At 41.5% G+C, this 16,161-nt stretch overlaps 2 protein-coding genes across 4 annotated transcripts; both read right to left on the reverse strand.

Annotated features, from left to right (window-relative positions):
- Positions 1–1,718: 1,718 nt before the first annotated feature.
- On the reverse strand, positions 1,719–7,425 carry ccsapb (centriole, cilia and spindle-associated protein b). 3 transcript variants are annotated; one of them, XM_067592132.1, is made up of 5 exons: positions 7,318–7,425; positions 6,001–6,371; positions 5,816–5,908; positions 4,469–4,689; positions 1,719–4,383 (listed from the first exon to the last, which is right to left on the reverse strand). In XM_067592132.1, the coding sequence occupies exons 2-5, from the start codon at positions 6,344–6,346 to the stop codon at positions 4,201–4,203; spliced, it is 843 nt and encodes a 280-aa protein (XP_067448233.1). In that variant the 5' UTR covers positions 6,347–6,371; positions 7,318–7,425; the 3' UTR covers positions 1,719–4,200. The 3 variants fall into 3 exon arrangements, with proteins under 3 accessions (XP_067448233.1, XP_067448250.1, XP_067448241.1); XM_067592149.1 differs by lacking the exon at positions 7,318–7,425 and adding an exon at positions 6,499–7,270; XM_067592140.1 differs by lacking the exon at positions 7,318–7,425 and having other exon boundaries at positions 6,001–7,270.
- Positions 7,426–8,578: 1,153 nt separating this feature from the next.
- Positions 8,579–12,904, reverse strand: acta1b (actin alpha 1, skeletal muscle b). Its single transcript, XM_067592119.1, has 7 exons — positions 12,745–12,904; positions 11,651–11,787; positions 10,721–11,045; positions 10,156–10,317; positions 9,552–9,743; positions 9,257–9,438; positions 8,579–9,069 (listed from the first exon to the last, which is right to left on the reverse strand). The coding sequence occupies exons 2-7, from the start codon at positions 11,777–11,779 to the stop codon at positions 8,926–8,928; spliced, it is 1,134 nt and encodes a 377-aa protein (XP_067448220.1). The 5' UTR covers positions 11,780–11,787; positions 12,745–12,904; the 3' UTR covers positions 8,579–8,925.
- Between the last annotated feature and the right edge of the window lie 3,257 nt (positions 12,905–16,161).

The raw sequence follows: 16,161 nt of genomic DNA on the forward strand, positions 1-16,161 counted from the left end.
TATAAATGAACCTGCTGTTCAGTTGGATCAATGTTCCTGGTCTCTCCCTCCCTGATAGAGAGGTGAAGTCTCTGTTTTATGCTGATGACCTTGTTCTACTGTCTCCTACTGAACAGCAACAGCTGGACAGAGTAGAAAAATACTGTCAGAACTGGCCTCTGGCAGTAAATATGAAGAAAACTAATGTCACCATTTTTCAAAAACGCCCCAGATGTCAAGAGAACAAATACCACTTTACCATAAATAATCATATCATTGAACATAGATTGAGTTATACCTACCTATAACCTTAACAGAATCAGGGAGTTTCAACATGACAGTGAAAGCACTAAAAGAAAAGCTCAAAGAGCTCCAAATGCAATTACACATACACAGAAAAACACCAACAAATGCATGTAGAGCAGAATGAGGCAGATACCGACTGATAATTAACATTCAAAAGAGGGAATTCAAATGTTTTAATCACCTTAAATCCAGCCCACCAGACACCCTCCATTTCAAAACCCTACAAACCCAAGAGCTGAGCCCAGAAAATAGTCCTCTGTGTCAGTTGATGCTGAGACTAACTGCCTCCTCTCAGACACACACCGACCAGTCTCACACCAACACTGCTTTCCAAACACCAATCAGAGCGAACCAAATGATAATGAATGTAAAGAAACCAATCTGGAACATTGGAAAGAAGAAACTTAAAGCCAAAGAAGATTAGAACGTTATCTGGCCCTAAAAAGAGATTAAGAATCAGCAGAATATCTCTGTACTGTCAGAGATAGAAAGCAGAGACAGATCCTCACCAACTACAGGCTCAGTGACCACAAACTGGCGATCGAAGAAGGGCGACATAAAAAACCATGGCAACCAAAAGAAAACAGAATATGTGGTCACTGTTCGACAGGTGAGGCTGAGATGCATTTCCTCCTACTATGTAAAACATTCAATGAAATAAGAACATTTACTTTAACAAGTTCAACTCTGTAATTTCAGATTTCAAAGAGCTTAATGACCTCTCAATACTCACACACACACACACATATACATGCATAAGATACTGTACATATATATATATATAATTGATATAATGTATATAAATCTTAATATAATTAATCAATCTTAACGTTGTTAATGTTCATATTATTGTTATTTAATACTGTCCAAATATTTGAACAAATTGTATTTTGCCAATAAAGCCCATTGAATTGAATTGAATTGAATATATCAGCCCTTTCAGTGACCTCACAGAAGATGTCACAGTTCAGACATTAAAGTTTCTAAACAGACTTGCATAACATGAAATCGATCGAGCTGAGGTCGACTAGGCTCCCTTAGATGGACTGTCTGGAGCTCCTTCACACCTTCAGAGGGGACCGAGTTGAGTCGCTGAAGTATCTCCAGAGAGTTTCCCACTCTGGAGATCAGAGTCAGCGTTCAATAACTGGGCCTTGGGAAAACTGTGCTCGACCCGTGTTGGTACCCCACCTCTGTCGCTGTGTGATTGAGGACCCATTCCACCTTCGTAGCTGGTCCCAGCACACTTTAACATCTCTTTAAAGTAAAATCAGGCATTACAATATGTAATGTTCACTAATCTGACTACTGTCCAGCATCCTCATGGTTTGGTTTCTCAGTTAAACACTGTCAAAAAACGATATTGTCTTCTTTTGTCAGCATGCTTCAGATGGGTTGGATTATGATTTGCAAAGATTTATTTATTCATGGAGTCATTTTAGATTGTTTTATTAATCCATTGATTTATTACAAGCTTCACACAACAGCATTTAGCCTCTAAACCATACAGTATGTTGAAAGCATGAAATGTAAACAAAAATGAAAGAAATTTTACAGTACATTGCAACTTCAGTACTTCTGATGTTTGTTATTTTTATTAATCATAATATCTATTTTCTCACCATTACCCCTGATTAAAATTTTAGAGAGGGAGGATTATTTTGAGGTGAAACTGTACATCACTAAATAAACCTATAGAAGGTGACGTAGTAAAGTCTCTCCTTGCAAAACATTAAATGTCTCTACAGGATCTTGACTAAAAAGTTTAATCCTATTAACCAACTAATGAAGCAATATATTAGTAATTAACTGTCTTGTTTAGCTCACATTTTCTGATGTTGTCAAAGTTCACAACAACTACAAACAAACTATTTAAAATATCATAATATTGCACAAAATTTCACATCTTTTGTTTGAGGCAAGTTCTATTCTTTCAGCTCTACATTGTAGTATAGTTTTTAAAAACACTAGAAAACTAAATCTAGCAAAATACAACTCAGTAAAGTAATACTGAACTTAAGAGGCGTAACAGAAAAACACAAAGAATGTTTTAAATATACTGCTGTAAAGCCTCCTGTCCTCCCATCTCCTTTATACTGTGCTAACATTACTAACTATAGTTGCAAAGGAAACACATGAATTTCTTCCAAATTTTTATGGCACAGAGCTGATTTTATCATTATTACTTAAAACATGAAAATTACTATAAGTGGGATCTATTTTCCAACAGTTTTGACAGTCATGAAAAGGTCAAATCTATCACAGAAAGGATTAAAAGTCCATTTTTGGCTGAAGTGTGAACAACATTGTCTGGTGCTCAATAAATTCATATAAACATACAAACAGAAACACAGAGTGTCAAACAGTGAATTAAATACACAAAAAACCCAAATATTTAGCAAGGTGTTCTGTACAAATAAGATGTCAGCAGGTGACTGATCAAAGTGCTGTCTGTTTTGGTCACTCTTTAAAGCAAATGCTGCTTTACCCAGTAAGCAGTAAATTAGCAATATGAACCCATATACTTGAACCATATTTATAAAAGTGGTGCTGTGGCTTCATGTCCATCCTTGTTGTTTTACCTCTAAAGTATAATCACTAACAATTAATGATAAATAAATACAGCTTTAAATGTTCACTGTTATGTTTCAAAGTGAACTTAAATTACGTGATTTTTAATGTTACATTAAAACTGGTTGAAAAGATTCAAACAACCAATGAATGTATAAAAGAAATCCCAGAAACACACAGTTCACAGTCATCCAGTGGCTTTAAAAGTCTCATCATCATCTTTTTCAGACTCCGTTAGTTAACAGGTTGATCGATTACTGTACAAGCACATTGATACAACTAAAGATCAAACACAACTGTTGTTATAAAGTCAATAACACATAAAAGTGTTATTGAGCTACATCACACAACTGTAATGTTAAACACAGTTTGAGTTTGACTGTCAGTAGATTCACTATCTGTAACGGAGTCCATGAGGATCTATCTGTTAAACTGTTTCACAAACCGTTAAATCTACAAGAACCAGTTCACAGCAGTGTGTGATCTGAATATTAAAAGCTGTAGAACTGTTAATAGACACACGTCTGTATGTCGTTCAATACTTTGAATTCAGCACAAAGAAGAGAGTCTATTCACGGCAAAAGCTCCATAATTTAAAGAATACCTTTGTTGATTAAGCATCTCACTATGCTGAACACATTTTTTTGGAATGTGTACTATCTGATTGTGTGTGTATGTACTGTTTATCTGTATACAATAAGTGATGCGTTGTACATTCTTCACATTCATATTCTAACATCTTTTCTTAGAAACATTATCAAGAACGTGGCTAAATCTATATGGACCCGCTGCCATGTGCCTTCATTGTGTATCCAATGTAGTGAAACACCTCAGTATAAAATCTACAGACACATCTGATGTACTGTAGCATGTGTTTAAAGGGACTGGATCAAAGTATGGCTGTAAAATGCATTTTAGACTCTTCAAGTTCATCTAAATATCTGTATAATGTAAACATATCCATTGATAATGTCATCATATTAAAATAATTTATCTTAAGAGTCTCTTCTAACTTTTAAAATGTTTCTCAATGTATATATTAATATATTAAAATTGATTTTCATACAAAACATATTAGTACACTTCTTGGGGAATAAGCCACACAGTGAATTTCAATGTTCAAGGTTTTGTCAGTTTACATCCTGATGTGAGAGTGATTTACATTTAAGAGCCTCCGTATAAATCAATCCTCCCTTTGTATGATCGTACATCTGTGGATATTTTAACGTTAGAGGTGTTAGGCAATAATGGCTTCATTTCTTTGTTTTTTTAATGTTCTGAAATCATCTTGATGATGTAACTATTTCAGCTGAGTGTGTGTGTGTGTGTATGTGCGTGTGTGCTTCATCGAGAGCGAGCTGAGAAGCAGCGCATGTATTCAGTGAGCCAGGGGTTGAACTCAGGTTGAACAAGCTTTCTGGCCTTGTCCAGATCGGCAGACTTGGCTCTCCGGCGTTCGGTTCTCTGAGTCTGGATCTGGCGCTCCACCTCCCGTCTGGTCTTAGCACGTAAAGCTGACTCATGGATCTACAAGGAAAATAAATGGTAAGTTCCTGTTGACACTTCTGCTCAGTTACAACACAGCTTGTCACATACAGATCTACAGAAATACCTGATTAGTCGAAGCGGAAGGGCCCACATTGTGTGTCTTCCTGCCTGCAATGTCTGCGTCCTTCTCCCCTGAACCGTATAGAGCGAAAGGATGTTTGCTGTCCTTACTGTCCTCCCTGGGCTGCGGTGCTGGTGCAGGCCTGACCCGCTGGGACCGCCATGTTCGTTTGGACATTTTAGGGGGTTTGTTCTGCTGTGGTCGGGGACCTCCTGGGTCTCTCTCTGCCAGCAGAAAACACAAACAGGTAAGCTAACACTAAAATATCAGGAGAGGAAAAGGCTGAGGAGAAGGGTCAAAGGTCATAACTGTAGTAGAAATGGAAAGCAAGAAGGTTTATGCTTGATAACGCTGGAATATTCAAATGAGGAGAAGAAAGAGAGAAAACGGTTTGGAATGAAGAGAGCATCAAGACATGACAATTTCTGACATTTCTACATATTAGATAAGCAACTAAAACCATTAAAAATCATGTTTGTCATGTGTTTCATTTATTTTGTTTTATTTAATTGACAATAGCATTCTGCCTTTCTGTTGGTTTTATCTATTGAAGATCCCCTCCAGACATGTTTTAAGATGTATGTAAAGCACACTACTTTGAAGAATAATGTGTGTCTGATATAGTTTTTCCACCAACACAAGTTAAATTATCCTGTTAAAATCCTTAAAATGAAATCTATTCCTTCTCCCTCATTAAAAATTCCAGAATCTATAAATATGCAAATATATTTCATCTCGAAAGTTTTCTTGCTGGACAAAAGATGTCTCCTATTTCACTGTAAAGTCCATTTTCAGTGTTTGTGCACTGCATGCTTCAAGTTTCCACATCACACTTGTCTGAGTTGAATATTGGACCTGAATTGGCTTCCAAACTATTTGTGATGTCACAAATCCTGCTTGTAGGCCCGCCCCTTAAAATTGGATTTTCAATGAGCACAGAGAAACTTTCCCCTTTCAGCAAATGAATGTGAAAACAACCTTCTAGTGTCAAACTCTGCACATACATCATTCTGCACAATGAAGCTCAAACATTCAATTGTAGGAACAAGAAGTAAAACACATTTTTGACTATAGGGGGACTTTAATGTACATGTGTCTTTCTGACCAGCTGTGCTGCCTGTTCGTCATTCACATCAGGCCGGTGCTGACTTGTAGTTTTGCCCTGTTGACATATTTTATTGCATGCCAGGTTTGCAGAATGTTTTTTTCACTGGTTGTCTTAACAGGGACTATCTATAGGCTATGAAACATGATATCTTTAGCAGAAGGCTTTTTGAGAGTGTCTTTTGAAAGCTTTACAGTAGCTGTAGTAGTAGTACTAACTGGACAGTACTTTCTACTTTGAATTACCTTTACTGCCTCTGCTGCTGGCTCTTTGCTCCTCTCTCTCCTCCCTCTCCTCCTCTGGTACTCTTGGCTCTCTGGCTCCATCTAGCTGGGAACCTGAGAGGAGTAAATGACATCATGTAGTAACAAAACACAAACAAACGTCCCAATATCATGCAGTTTTCATCATATGTACAACTCATTGTTACCTTGGACTGGAGGCTGTTGAGCTGACCCACCCTCCCCCTCCTCTGGAAGGAGAAGCCTGGGTACAGCTGTGTCCTCCAGCTCAGCCTCTGCCCCGTCTCTGCTGGCCTCAGACCGGACCTGGTTCTTGCTGGGAGGAGCAGGAGGAGGAGGAGGAGAAGGAGGGCTTCTTCCTCCGGAGTCCGAGTCGCTGTCGGAGCCGCTCCAGAACCAGGGGTTGTGTGTGTGCTCCAGCAGCCTGCGGGTCAGCCTGTACTTCAGCATCTCCTCGTAACATTTGGTGTAGGTCTCCCATTTGGGGTCTTTGAATTTCTTCATGTACTCAGAGCGGATCCTCTTGGTCACCATCTTCTTCTTCTTCTCCGTTTGGAAACTGCAAACGCAAAACCACAAAGCAGAAAAGCTCAAAATGGAACTAAAGATAGCTATGTTACTAGCTTGTATGATATGTCTTAACTACTACATAGCAAAAAGTACTCTAATATAAACCTAAACAGCACCCGCTAGCTTTGTGTGTTTTCTCATACGCAGCTCTTCACCGCCAGACATTTAAAACATAATGTAGAAGCAGTTAAAGCCAATGGCGGAGCAGCTGGAGGCTGCAGATCCCGCCTACTTCCTCCTCTAGCCGGGGTAAGCTCGCCTCGCTCGGCTGAGGATTAAAACGAACGTCTTGCTTGGAAGAAATCACAACCCAGGACCCCTGCTCTGTAAATTTAAGCGGTGTTTAACAGCGATAACCGGCCACAGGTAAACACCGGGCCGACCGTTACAACGGTTAACAGCAGACATATCTTCTAATGACGTAATGAAGGTAGCTGTCATCCCCTCCTCTGATTGGCTCAAATTATCTCAACGACTGTTGTTGATCACTACAGCTCAGCATCAGTCGTCTATGAAAACACTGTAGGCTTTAAAACACATACTATTACAAATTATTACAACCTCATTTCGTTATTGATGAAATACTCCAAACGCTTCTAAATAAACCCCGTATTAAATCGCCATTTTTTTTTTACTAACAACGTGTATTACAGTCTAATTGCGTGTCACTGCTTTTCTCAATTGATTGCCTGTTGATCTGCAGGCTATCAGCTCCTTGAGACAAAAAGTGTCGGTGTTATTTATAGATGTTAGTTAATCATATGGTAATACGGAGTGTCGATAATCGCCTGTCAGCGTCCGCAGACAGAGCCGAGTATATATAACATCTCACTGACAATCCACCGACTGTCATCTACATCACAGCAAAGCTCCACAGCAGAACTTCATGGTTGCAAGAGTCTAATTTGGTGTACAGTTAGGCTAAGTATACTTACACTGAGGTCGGATTTCACGGAAGCAGAGCAGAACAGATGGCGCTCATGGTGCTTGTTGTAATCACAGGCTGCGTCTCTTAGCTCCGCCCGCTTCGAGACGTTTTTAAAAAGCCAAACACACCAGCAACAGGTGGTCCGGGCGGGCCGGGATTTCAGGAATGCGGTCGGAGCGGTTATGAAGCATTTGGCTGATAATGATTACCATTAGATGTTGGAATAAAATGAAAAAGACAGTTAATTATATTGTTTTTGACACTATGCACTGATTGGCTACATGAAAGAGTTTAATTGCGTAGGCAAACTTGTTGCTTATTCAATCAGGTGTTGCTTTAATTAGCAATTAATGGCTCCCAAATGTATGCAAATGTTTGTCCTCTTAATTGTCTCAAAGGTTGAACAATATAAATAGACTTCCAAAAAAGCCAATTATGATGTGTTTTAACAAACATGACAGGTCAATAGGTTGTTAGAAATAATGTGGGTGGTGCGCACCCCAGACGCGCCCTTTACGCTCATTTGTGCTTTTAGCTCAGACTCAAACCCACACCCAGACAACCTGGTGAGCTTGTATGCATATAAGGTATGGCTGTGGAGATGCCCAACTGTACACGGGTTCTAGTTTTGTCTAAAGATGGTCTGGGGCCCGGGGGGATGCGCGTCGTGCAGGGCAGGCAGCTCAACAGGACTCAGGGTGGGGTGTCGGGTGTCCCATGCTACTGATCCGCACGATCTAAAAAGCGGAGCTGCTGCTGCTGCCTGGGCACATTCCTGGCAAGTCAGACTCCGACTGTCTAAGTTTGAAGGCGTCGCCTTTCATCTCCTCTGTCACCCAGCAGCCCCCCGACCAACAGTGGCTGGTGGGACAGTGAGAGACACCCTATCACCTGTCCAACCGGAGCCCTGCCAACAAATATTCTCACTGATTTATGGGGAAGCTGTTTTGTGCGTCATTATGTTGGTGTGTGGTGTGTATAGTAGCTGACAGTGCAGTCAGTTAAGCCTCATTCAGGCTTTATTTTATTATTATTTTTGTTCATTTTCCCCAATCTTCCCCAGTTCTTGCTAGGATTCCTAAATATTGTATTTTAGGTGACCTTGTATTTGCATGGATATAAAGATAATTTATTATTTTTTGTGTGGCACCTTTTGAATGTTAGGTATCATTCACATTCCAGTATTACCATTGTAATTTTAATTTACGCTTTAGTTTATCAGCTTCTCCCATTATTATCTATTAGAAAAACCAGACCGGGGTCAAAAATACCAAATAATGGACTTTAATAAATTATCAATATGTATATACACTTACATTCACATGTGTTGGGCAACATGTTGTTGTTATTTTTTTTATTAAAGTTTTTTTGGGTGGATGCATGGTTCAGTGGTGGTTTTTCACAGCCTTTCTCCGTGCAAACACAGACAACAAACAGCAATAAAATATGCACATTTTATAAGGATAAAAGATGCATATAAATGTCAACAGCGCAGACAGACAGTCCATTGACAGCAGAGTGTTGCTGTGCCGCAGAGGTTGATCCTCCTCCTCGCTTGATCTCCAGATAGCTGGTGGTGAAAATGATGGAGAAGCTGGAGTAGAAGATGGAGGATTTAGAAGCACTTCCTGTGGACAATGCTGGGGCCGGCCTCGTCGTACTCCTGCTTGGAGATCCACATCTGCTGGAAGGTGGACAGGGAAGCCAGGATGGAGCCACCGATCCAGACGGAGTACTTCCTCTCGGGAGGAGCAATGATCTGGAGGAGGAGGAGTAGGAGGAGGGGGAGAAAGTGGATTAGTAAAGTTCCAGTGCCTGATCATCTTTTTTTTCTTCAATAAATATATGTGCGTAATGACCAATTTGTGCATAAAGTTACATTTGGGTATATATTGTAAGATATTTAGTTCTCATATTTGTGTTTTATGTTTATAAGTTTTGTTTACCTTGATCTTCATGGTGCTGGGGGCCAGAGCAGTGATCTCCTTCTGCATACGGTCAGCAATACCAGGGTACATGGTGGTACCACCGGAGAGCACATTGTTGGCGTACAGATCCTTACGGATGTCAATGTCGCACTTCATGATGCTGTTGTAGGCGGTCTCATGGATACCAGCAGACTCCATACCTGGTCAGGTGAGAGAGACAAGTGTTAAGATGAGGGAGCGTCTCCAGCTTGGCCCAAAGCTCTGTTTTTTAATGCTTTTCACTCTGAGAGAAATAAAAGATAATCTTGCGTACCGATGAAGGAAGGCTGGAAGAGGGTCTCGGGGCAACGGAACCTCTCGTTACCGATGGTGATGACCTGACCGTCGGGAAGCTCGTAGCTCTTCTCCAGGGAGGAGGAGGAGGCAGCGGTGGCCATCTCATTCTCGAAGTCCAGAGCCACATAGCACAGCTTCTCCTTGATGTCGCGCACGATCTCACGCTCGGCTGTGGGGGGACAAGTTGATGAGTTATTATGACTCAGAGTGACAAACAGTAAAACCCCGAAACCCCGCAATTCCCCCAGAAACCATGTGCGTAATGGCAGACGGACTTAGTTATACAGTAATGTCTAATGCTGCAAATAGTTTGTTTTTCTTAAACATATAACTACATCGCTTTCGATGTGCATTTTAATACAATTTAATTATTTTAAAAACGCACACAGGCGGAAATTTCTCACTCAGCCTTTGTGTTTGCACTGGGCTGTCATTAATTGGTATTTTTGCTGTCGTTAATTAGGCTGCTGTCAATTTTGGTTGTGCCCAAAGTGAAGATAAATGAGTTATGTCAAGTTATGATAAAAAATTTCGATTCTCCTTCTATTTCTAGGCGGATGGTTTGCTTCTGAGTTCCTCACCGGTGGTCACGAAGGAGTAGCCACGCTCAGTCAGGATCTTCATCAGGTAGTCGGTCAGATCGCGACCAGCCAGGTCCAGACGCATGATGGCGTGGGGCAGGGCGTAACCCTCATAGACTGGGACGTTGTGGGTCACACCATCACCAGCATCCAGCACAATACCTGAGCAGAGGTAGGAAGAAGAATTTAGTAAAGTCCGACTGGCAACCAGGAGTCCAAAAATATTTCTGTTTTTTGTGTAAAATTGTGGCTAAAGTGGGTGATTGAAAGATCATGTACAAATACACACTGAGTGCATGTATAATAAGCGCCATAAAAATGACATAAATATTCCGAGGAAGGTAGGCAGACTGTGCCTAAAAGTTGTGCGTAAAATTGCCACATCTGGTGAAAAGGCGCATTAATGTCTGTTAACAGTATGTGTTGTGATTGTATTGTAATTTTATCGATTAGCCTTGTTAATTTCACTCTATTCTATGATAAAGGCGTCTGTCTATATGTGTTATGTATGTCAGGGAGGCTGTATGTGTCATGAGGAGCAGCTGTTTGTTGTTGTCAGTCTTACCGGTGGTACGGCCGGAAGCGTACAGGGACAGGACAGCCTGGATGGCCACATACATGGCAGGGACGTTGAAGGTCTCAAACATGATCTGGGTCATCTTCTCTCTGTTGGCCTTGGGGTTCAGGGGAGCCTCAGTGAGCAGGGTGGGGTGCTCCTCGGGGGCAACTCTCAGCTCATTGTAGAAGGTGTGGTGCCAGATCTTCTCCATGTCGTCCCAGTTGGTGATGATACCGTGCTCAATGGGGTACTTCAGAGTCAGGATACCCCTCTTGCTCTGGGCCTCGTCGCCGACGTAGGAGTCCTTCTGACCCATACCGACCATGACACCCTGAAGGGGGAAGAAAGGGGGAGATCATGGAAAGGTTAGACGGGGACTTGAAATAATCCAAAAAGAGGTATGACCTTTCTTCTGGCCAGATTAAAGTCTTTACTGTGTGGAGCAAACGGCATGGTGACCGTGCCATAAATGTGCCAAATAACAGCGTGGGTCACAGAGATAGACAGAGAGCAATTGTGTGACAGTCAATTCATCTGTGGCTAATTTTGTCTCCAACAGGTGAAGGCCACATTGCTGTTTGTAAAAGGAGCCAAAATTACATGGCTCAAGATACAAAATGCCACACTGTTATCACCTAATAGTTTGTAATTGCACTAAACAGCTCAATTCTCGCATTAAAATATAAAAATCTTAGTTAAATATCTCTGTGACTCCAGTAGGATACCTCTGCCAAAATAGTGTACAACTGTCTGAAAGAATATCCAATATAATTTTGTAAAACTAGTTTTTAGACCAATTTGTATTTCTCTGTATTTGATAATTAATTGGCTGAGGTGTGATTATTATAATAATTTAAAAAATATTTTCATAAGCTCCAATCAGTGCTTCCAATTAGCCTCTCTTGTTATTGTATGGAGGTGTTCTCCGCTATTTACCTGATGACGAGGGCGGCCGACGATGGAGGGGAACACGGCCCTGGGGGCATCGTCTCCGGCGAAGCCAGCCTTCACCAGGCCGGAACCGTTGTCGCACACCAGAGCGGTAGTCTCATCATCGTCACACATGTTGGCGTCTGGAGCGGAAGAAAGGAGGGGAAGAAAAGGAGTTCAGGTTATTAAATCAAATCCACATTGTGATACATACTGTATGTGAAAGAAATGTTGCCCCTTTTCTCACTTTTTTGTTCCTTGTAAGATCAAGTCTGTGTCCTAATTGCTAAGACTAAAATTTATTGTAACATTTACTGGAGCATGAATATAATCAGGCCAGTGCCTTGCGCGCTAAATGTATCCAAGGCGCACTGACATCAAGCCATTACGCATGACGTATTAGCTTGAATAGAGCTATAAAATCACATTTAAGATGAACAATACGGAACTAAAGTACTGTTTTCCTTCAGAGAGCTATCTGAATTTGGTGAGTCTCGATTAATATCTGTTCTTTATACTATTCTAACTTGGCATAGTAAACCTATGCGAATGTTTAAGGATCTAATTGGTACTGAAATCAGGTAAATCTACAGGCTTTCTATCGCACTATACTTTTTCTCAGGTAAGCTATTCTGGTTTTTAATCGGTCTGGATGCGAATTGCATCTTACATTATCAATATCTTTTCAGGAATCAGTGTTACACCTATAAAGGTGCTGAATCATACCAATCTAACAGTCACGATACTCCACCTGCTTCGTCTATCAATCAATAATTTCCAGACTTGGAGAAAGTTCAGATGAGAACTTCTCCAGTCTTCTTTAATCTCTTTGACACCAGTCTGTTCTGGCATGAGTCAAATCTCAACTAAAGTTTTTTCTCTTTTCCTTTAGTAGCAGGTCTCTCCTACAGTCTAGCCTCTCCTCCAGTGGAGTTTCCCATGTTGCCTCCAGTAATCTTTGGTCCTAGGCGGCCTGACTTTAGCGGTCCTGGCTGACTTCTGCTCCAGTAGATGCTCCAGTGATGTTCAGATAATGGCCTAGTCTGGTGTCCCAACCTGGATGTGAGGCTTCAGGGGAGGCCGGTCCTAGCGGGTCTTACCTTAGGGAGTGAGTCTGCGGCTCGGAGAGAATAACCCAACCAGTGCTGCTGCTGAACCAGCTACGGTCCTCTGTGCTGCCCGTCCACCTTATATACCCGACCTCCACCATTCACAAACCGTAGCACTGGCCCCCATCCCGGCCCTCTGCCATATTAGGATGCTGACAGGCCGAGGATGAGGAGTGGGTGGGGGGTGCTGCGCGCCTCGCAGAGGGGAGGGGGGAGCTCCATCCATCGGACTTCAGCAGAGGATCAGGAGTGACGCTGCGCGCCCCCGACGAGGAGAGAGAGCGCGCGCCATATATGGAACTGTCGCTTTGACCTCCCATGGAGCCTCGCGGTCCCACCTCGAGGGCCGTATAAGGAGCGCGCAGCCACTGGGGGGTTTCTAGGGGAGACGCCAGTTGCTACCAAGCAGGGTTATAGATTTGCTGCTATAGGCCTCATACAGCCTTAAAATGGGAAAATGCTGCCCTCATCTGAACAGATTTAGGCCACAGTGAGAGCCATGACCTAAACTACTGACTGACAGGTCAACCAGGGAGGCGCAGCAACCATAAAGAGTCAATCAAGAGTTCAATCACATTATAATGATCAATTCAAGATGACACAAAATCACTTCATAAAATCTGAGGGAGAAAAAAATGCATGTAAACCATTAAATTTATGTACTTCCAGCTCCAGTCATCATATTTTAGTCATTAGGGTTTCAAGTACAGATTATTTATAATTGATTTAATTATATGCTGTGGCCTGAGTGACCCTGTGTTGCATAAAGTTACATAAAATAAACTGGAGGGCAGCAAACCTTCTCACTGTGGATCATAAATCTGTATACTAAAGATTGATAGACTTATAAATGCAAATATAGATTTTAAATGCATTTTTCACCATCTTCAAGTACAACATGTTATAATAAAAAAAAATCTATATCACCAAGATTATTGGTGCGTGTATGAAAGATAAACCCAGGTAGATGGGAATGTCTTTTTCTATATTAAACGAGTGCAAACTGGGAATCATTTTTATCAATTTCACGGCATACATTTTGAAATATGTACAATGACAATTTTGTTCAAAATCTACTGTTTTGTACTCAAAATCCACCACATGGCCTGATATGCAGACAGATCTGCCCAAGCCTCATTGAATAAATAAGGAAAGACCACTGAAACAGCCAACACCTGAAACCTTATCTGCAGGGGCTACTCTGCTCTGTCACTGGAGCAGTTGGATTAATAATAACTCCAATGGAGGAGGGGAGCTGGTGCCTGTGTGCATGCAGGAGAGAGAAATGGAGAAAGAAATAGTGTGTGTGTACATGCATACATGTATGTTATAGCATGTGTTGTGGCATGAGAGGCCTCAAGGAGTGGAAGAGGAGGCGCAAAAGGAGGTTAAAATAAACCCAAAGGATGTGATTGATGGCAGAGGAACAGAGGGAAGTGTAGAGAAAAAGACAGAGATTTAAAACAGGCTAAGATTTGATAAGTTAAAAGAACACACAAACCCCCCATGAGAACTGGCAGCGAGTGACTCCTGAGGATCCTTTGACAAAAGCAACAAATTTACAAAGACATAAAGTAGAAAATAAGAAAAAAATCAATTAGCATGTGGAACATTATGAAGCATATACATCATAACATGTTGGTCACCACCTTTAGGTCCCAAATAGCTTGTTAGATGTCCTACAAATAATGAATAAAACTTGGTACAAATACCATATTAAGCCTTCATATTATATTCTTAAAGCTGGATTCATGTGGGGGTGGAGAGATATGGTAACATATAGCGTTTCATGACCTGGGTTCTCATTATAGCAGCAACAGAAATCTTCAGTATGGATTGCAGGTGGTGGGGGGTTTGACATACTCACTGCCTGGGTAAACACCAATTAATAGAAAGGGACAACTGGGAGAGAAAAGAGATGTTAGGGCTCATAATCGGATCAGCTACTCAAACAGAAATGTTCAGCTGCATTGGTTGAATCTAGACATTTACAGAAAATATTCTTTATGCACTGTGTTGAGATACAATTTCAGTCCCACATTGTTCATTAATATTCCAAGAAAAATGAGGTAAGAAGAGGGAGGGAGGAAAATCTTCAAAGACCTAGAAGGAGCATGAGTGAAAATGGGGGAGGGCTTCATGCAGGGTGTGCATGAAGAGGTGTGTTGTGGGAGTGGGCAAAGGGGTGAGGGGGCAGAAGAGCAAGGTTGAGCTACTTTTATGCACTTGTTGTGAGCCATTTTGGATCAGAGGGCCTGTGAAACGCCTAAAATGTAAATGGGCTGGCAGTTGTTGGGGGGAGAGAAAGAGAGAGAGAGAGGAGGGAGGGGAGGAGGAGGTGAGGGGAGGTCAGAGGGGCCGAGGGGGAGGAGAGTCGGGAGGAGGAGGAGGAGGGGAAGGGGGAGGAGAGAGGGAGGGAGGTGAAAGGGCGTGTGTAGCAGGTGGCAGGAAAAATATGCTTGTCAGAAGCAGCTGAGGGAAAGGCAGAGACTTTGGACGAGGAGAGAATCTTCTAATGTTTTATAGGATAATTGTTGCAGTGAAGATGAGTCACACGTGATCATTTTAGCCAGTAGATTCACAGAGAGAGGTGGATTTTTAATTTTTTTTTTTTTGTACGTTGTTGTAAGGCACAGACGGCTGTTTACCTTGATGCCTTTTCAGTTAAATTTCTTTTAGCCAGAACTCTCCTGAGAGCACAGTGGGTGAGAGAGTGTCAGGAATAGTGTAAGAATAGCACAAGCCTCGATGGAACCAGTCCTACCTTTTTAAGTGCGTCAGTGTGCAGTAGACTGGTTTTTTAAAGAGCGAACAGACAGGACGCCTTGTTGCAGATTTTAATATGTTTTCTATCTTAGTTGTTGCAGTGAAGAATGACTGAGGATATTGTAAATGAGCAGGTAAAAGTGTGCAACAAGTAGCACAAATTCTGTACTCTGCTCTTATTTAATGGATCTCTGATGTTTCAGCACAGATCAGAAGAAGTTCCTGACTGAGTCTGCACCACTTTCTAATGAAGACAAGCATCACACAGAGGACGGAAATGTGTGACACTCTCTTGGTTAGACTTGTCCATATGCTAAAGAAAAATGATATTTTCTTTTGATTTGTAGTGGAAGGTCTTTCTTTTGAGAGTGTTGTCACACTCAAAGGTGGGAGCGTGAACCCTGATGAGCAAGTATGTTTTACATACAAATCATAGATGAAACCTGCTGATGTGCATCTTTTCCCGTGTAGTGGTGGGTTGTTGTTTCATTTATTTTTCTGTTTAATGTTGCTAGAAGCTTTCTGAGCTCCTCTGCATGGTTTCCAGCCATGATGGTGAGGCATGATTGAACTGAACCAAAATGCAGGTTGAACTTAATGCATTTTGGGCCAAGCTACTAATTGCACATCTTAGGTCCCCAT

This window comes from Thunnus thynnus, chromosome 1, assembly GCF_963924715.1.
Source record: "Thunnus thynnus chromosome 1, fThuThy2.1, whole genome shotgun sequence".
Classification (NCBI taxonomy): Eukaryota; Metazoa; Chordata; class Actinopteri; order Scombriformes; family Scombridae; genus Thunnus; species Thunnus thynnus.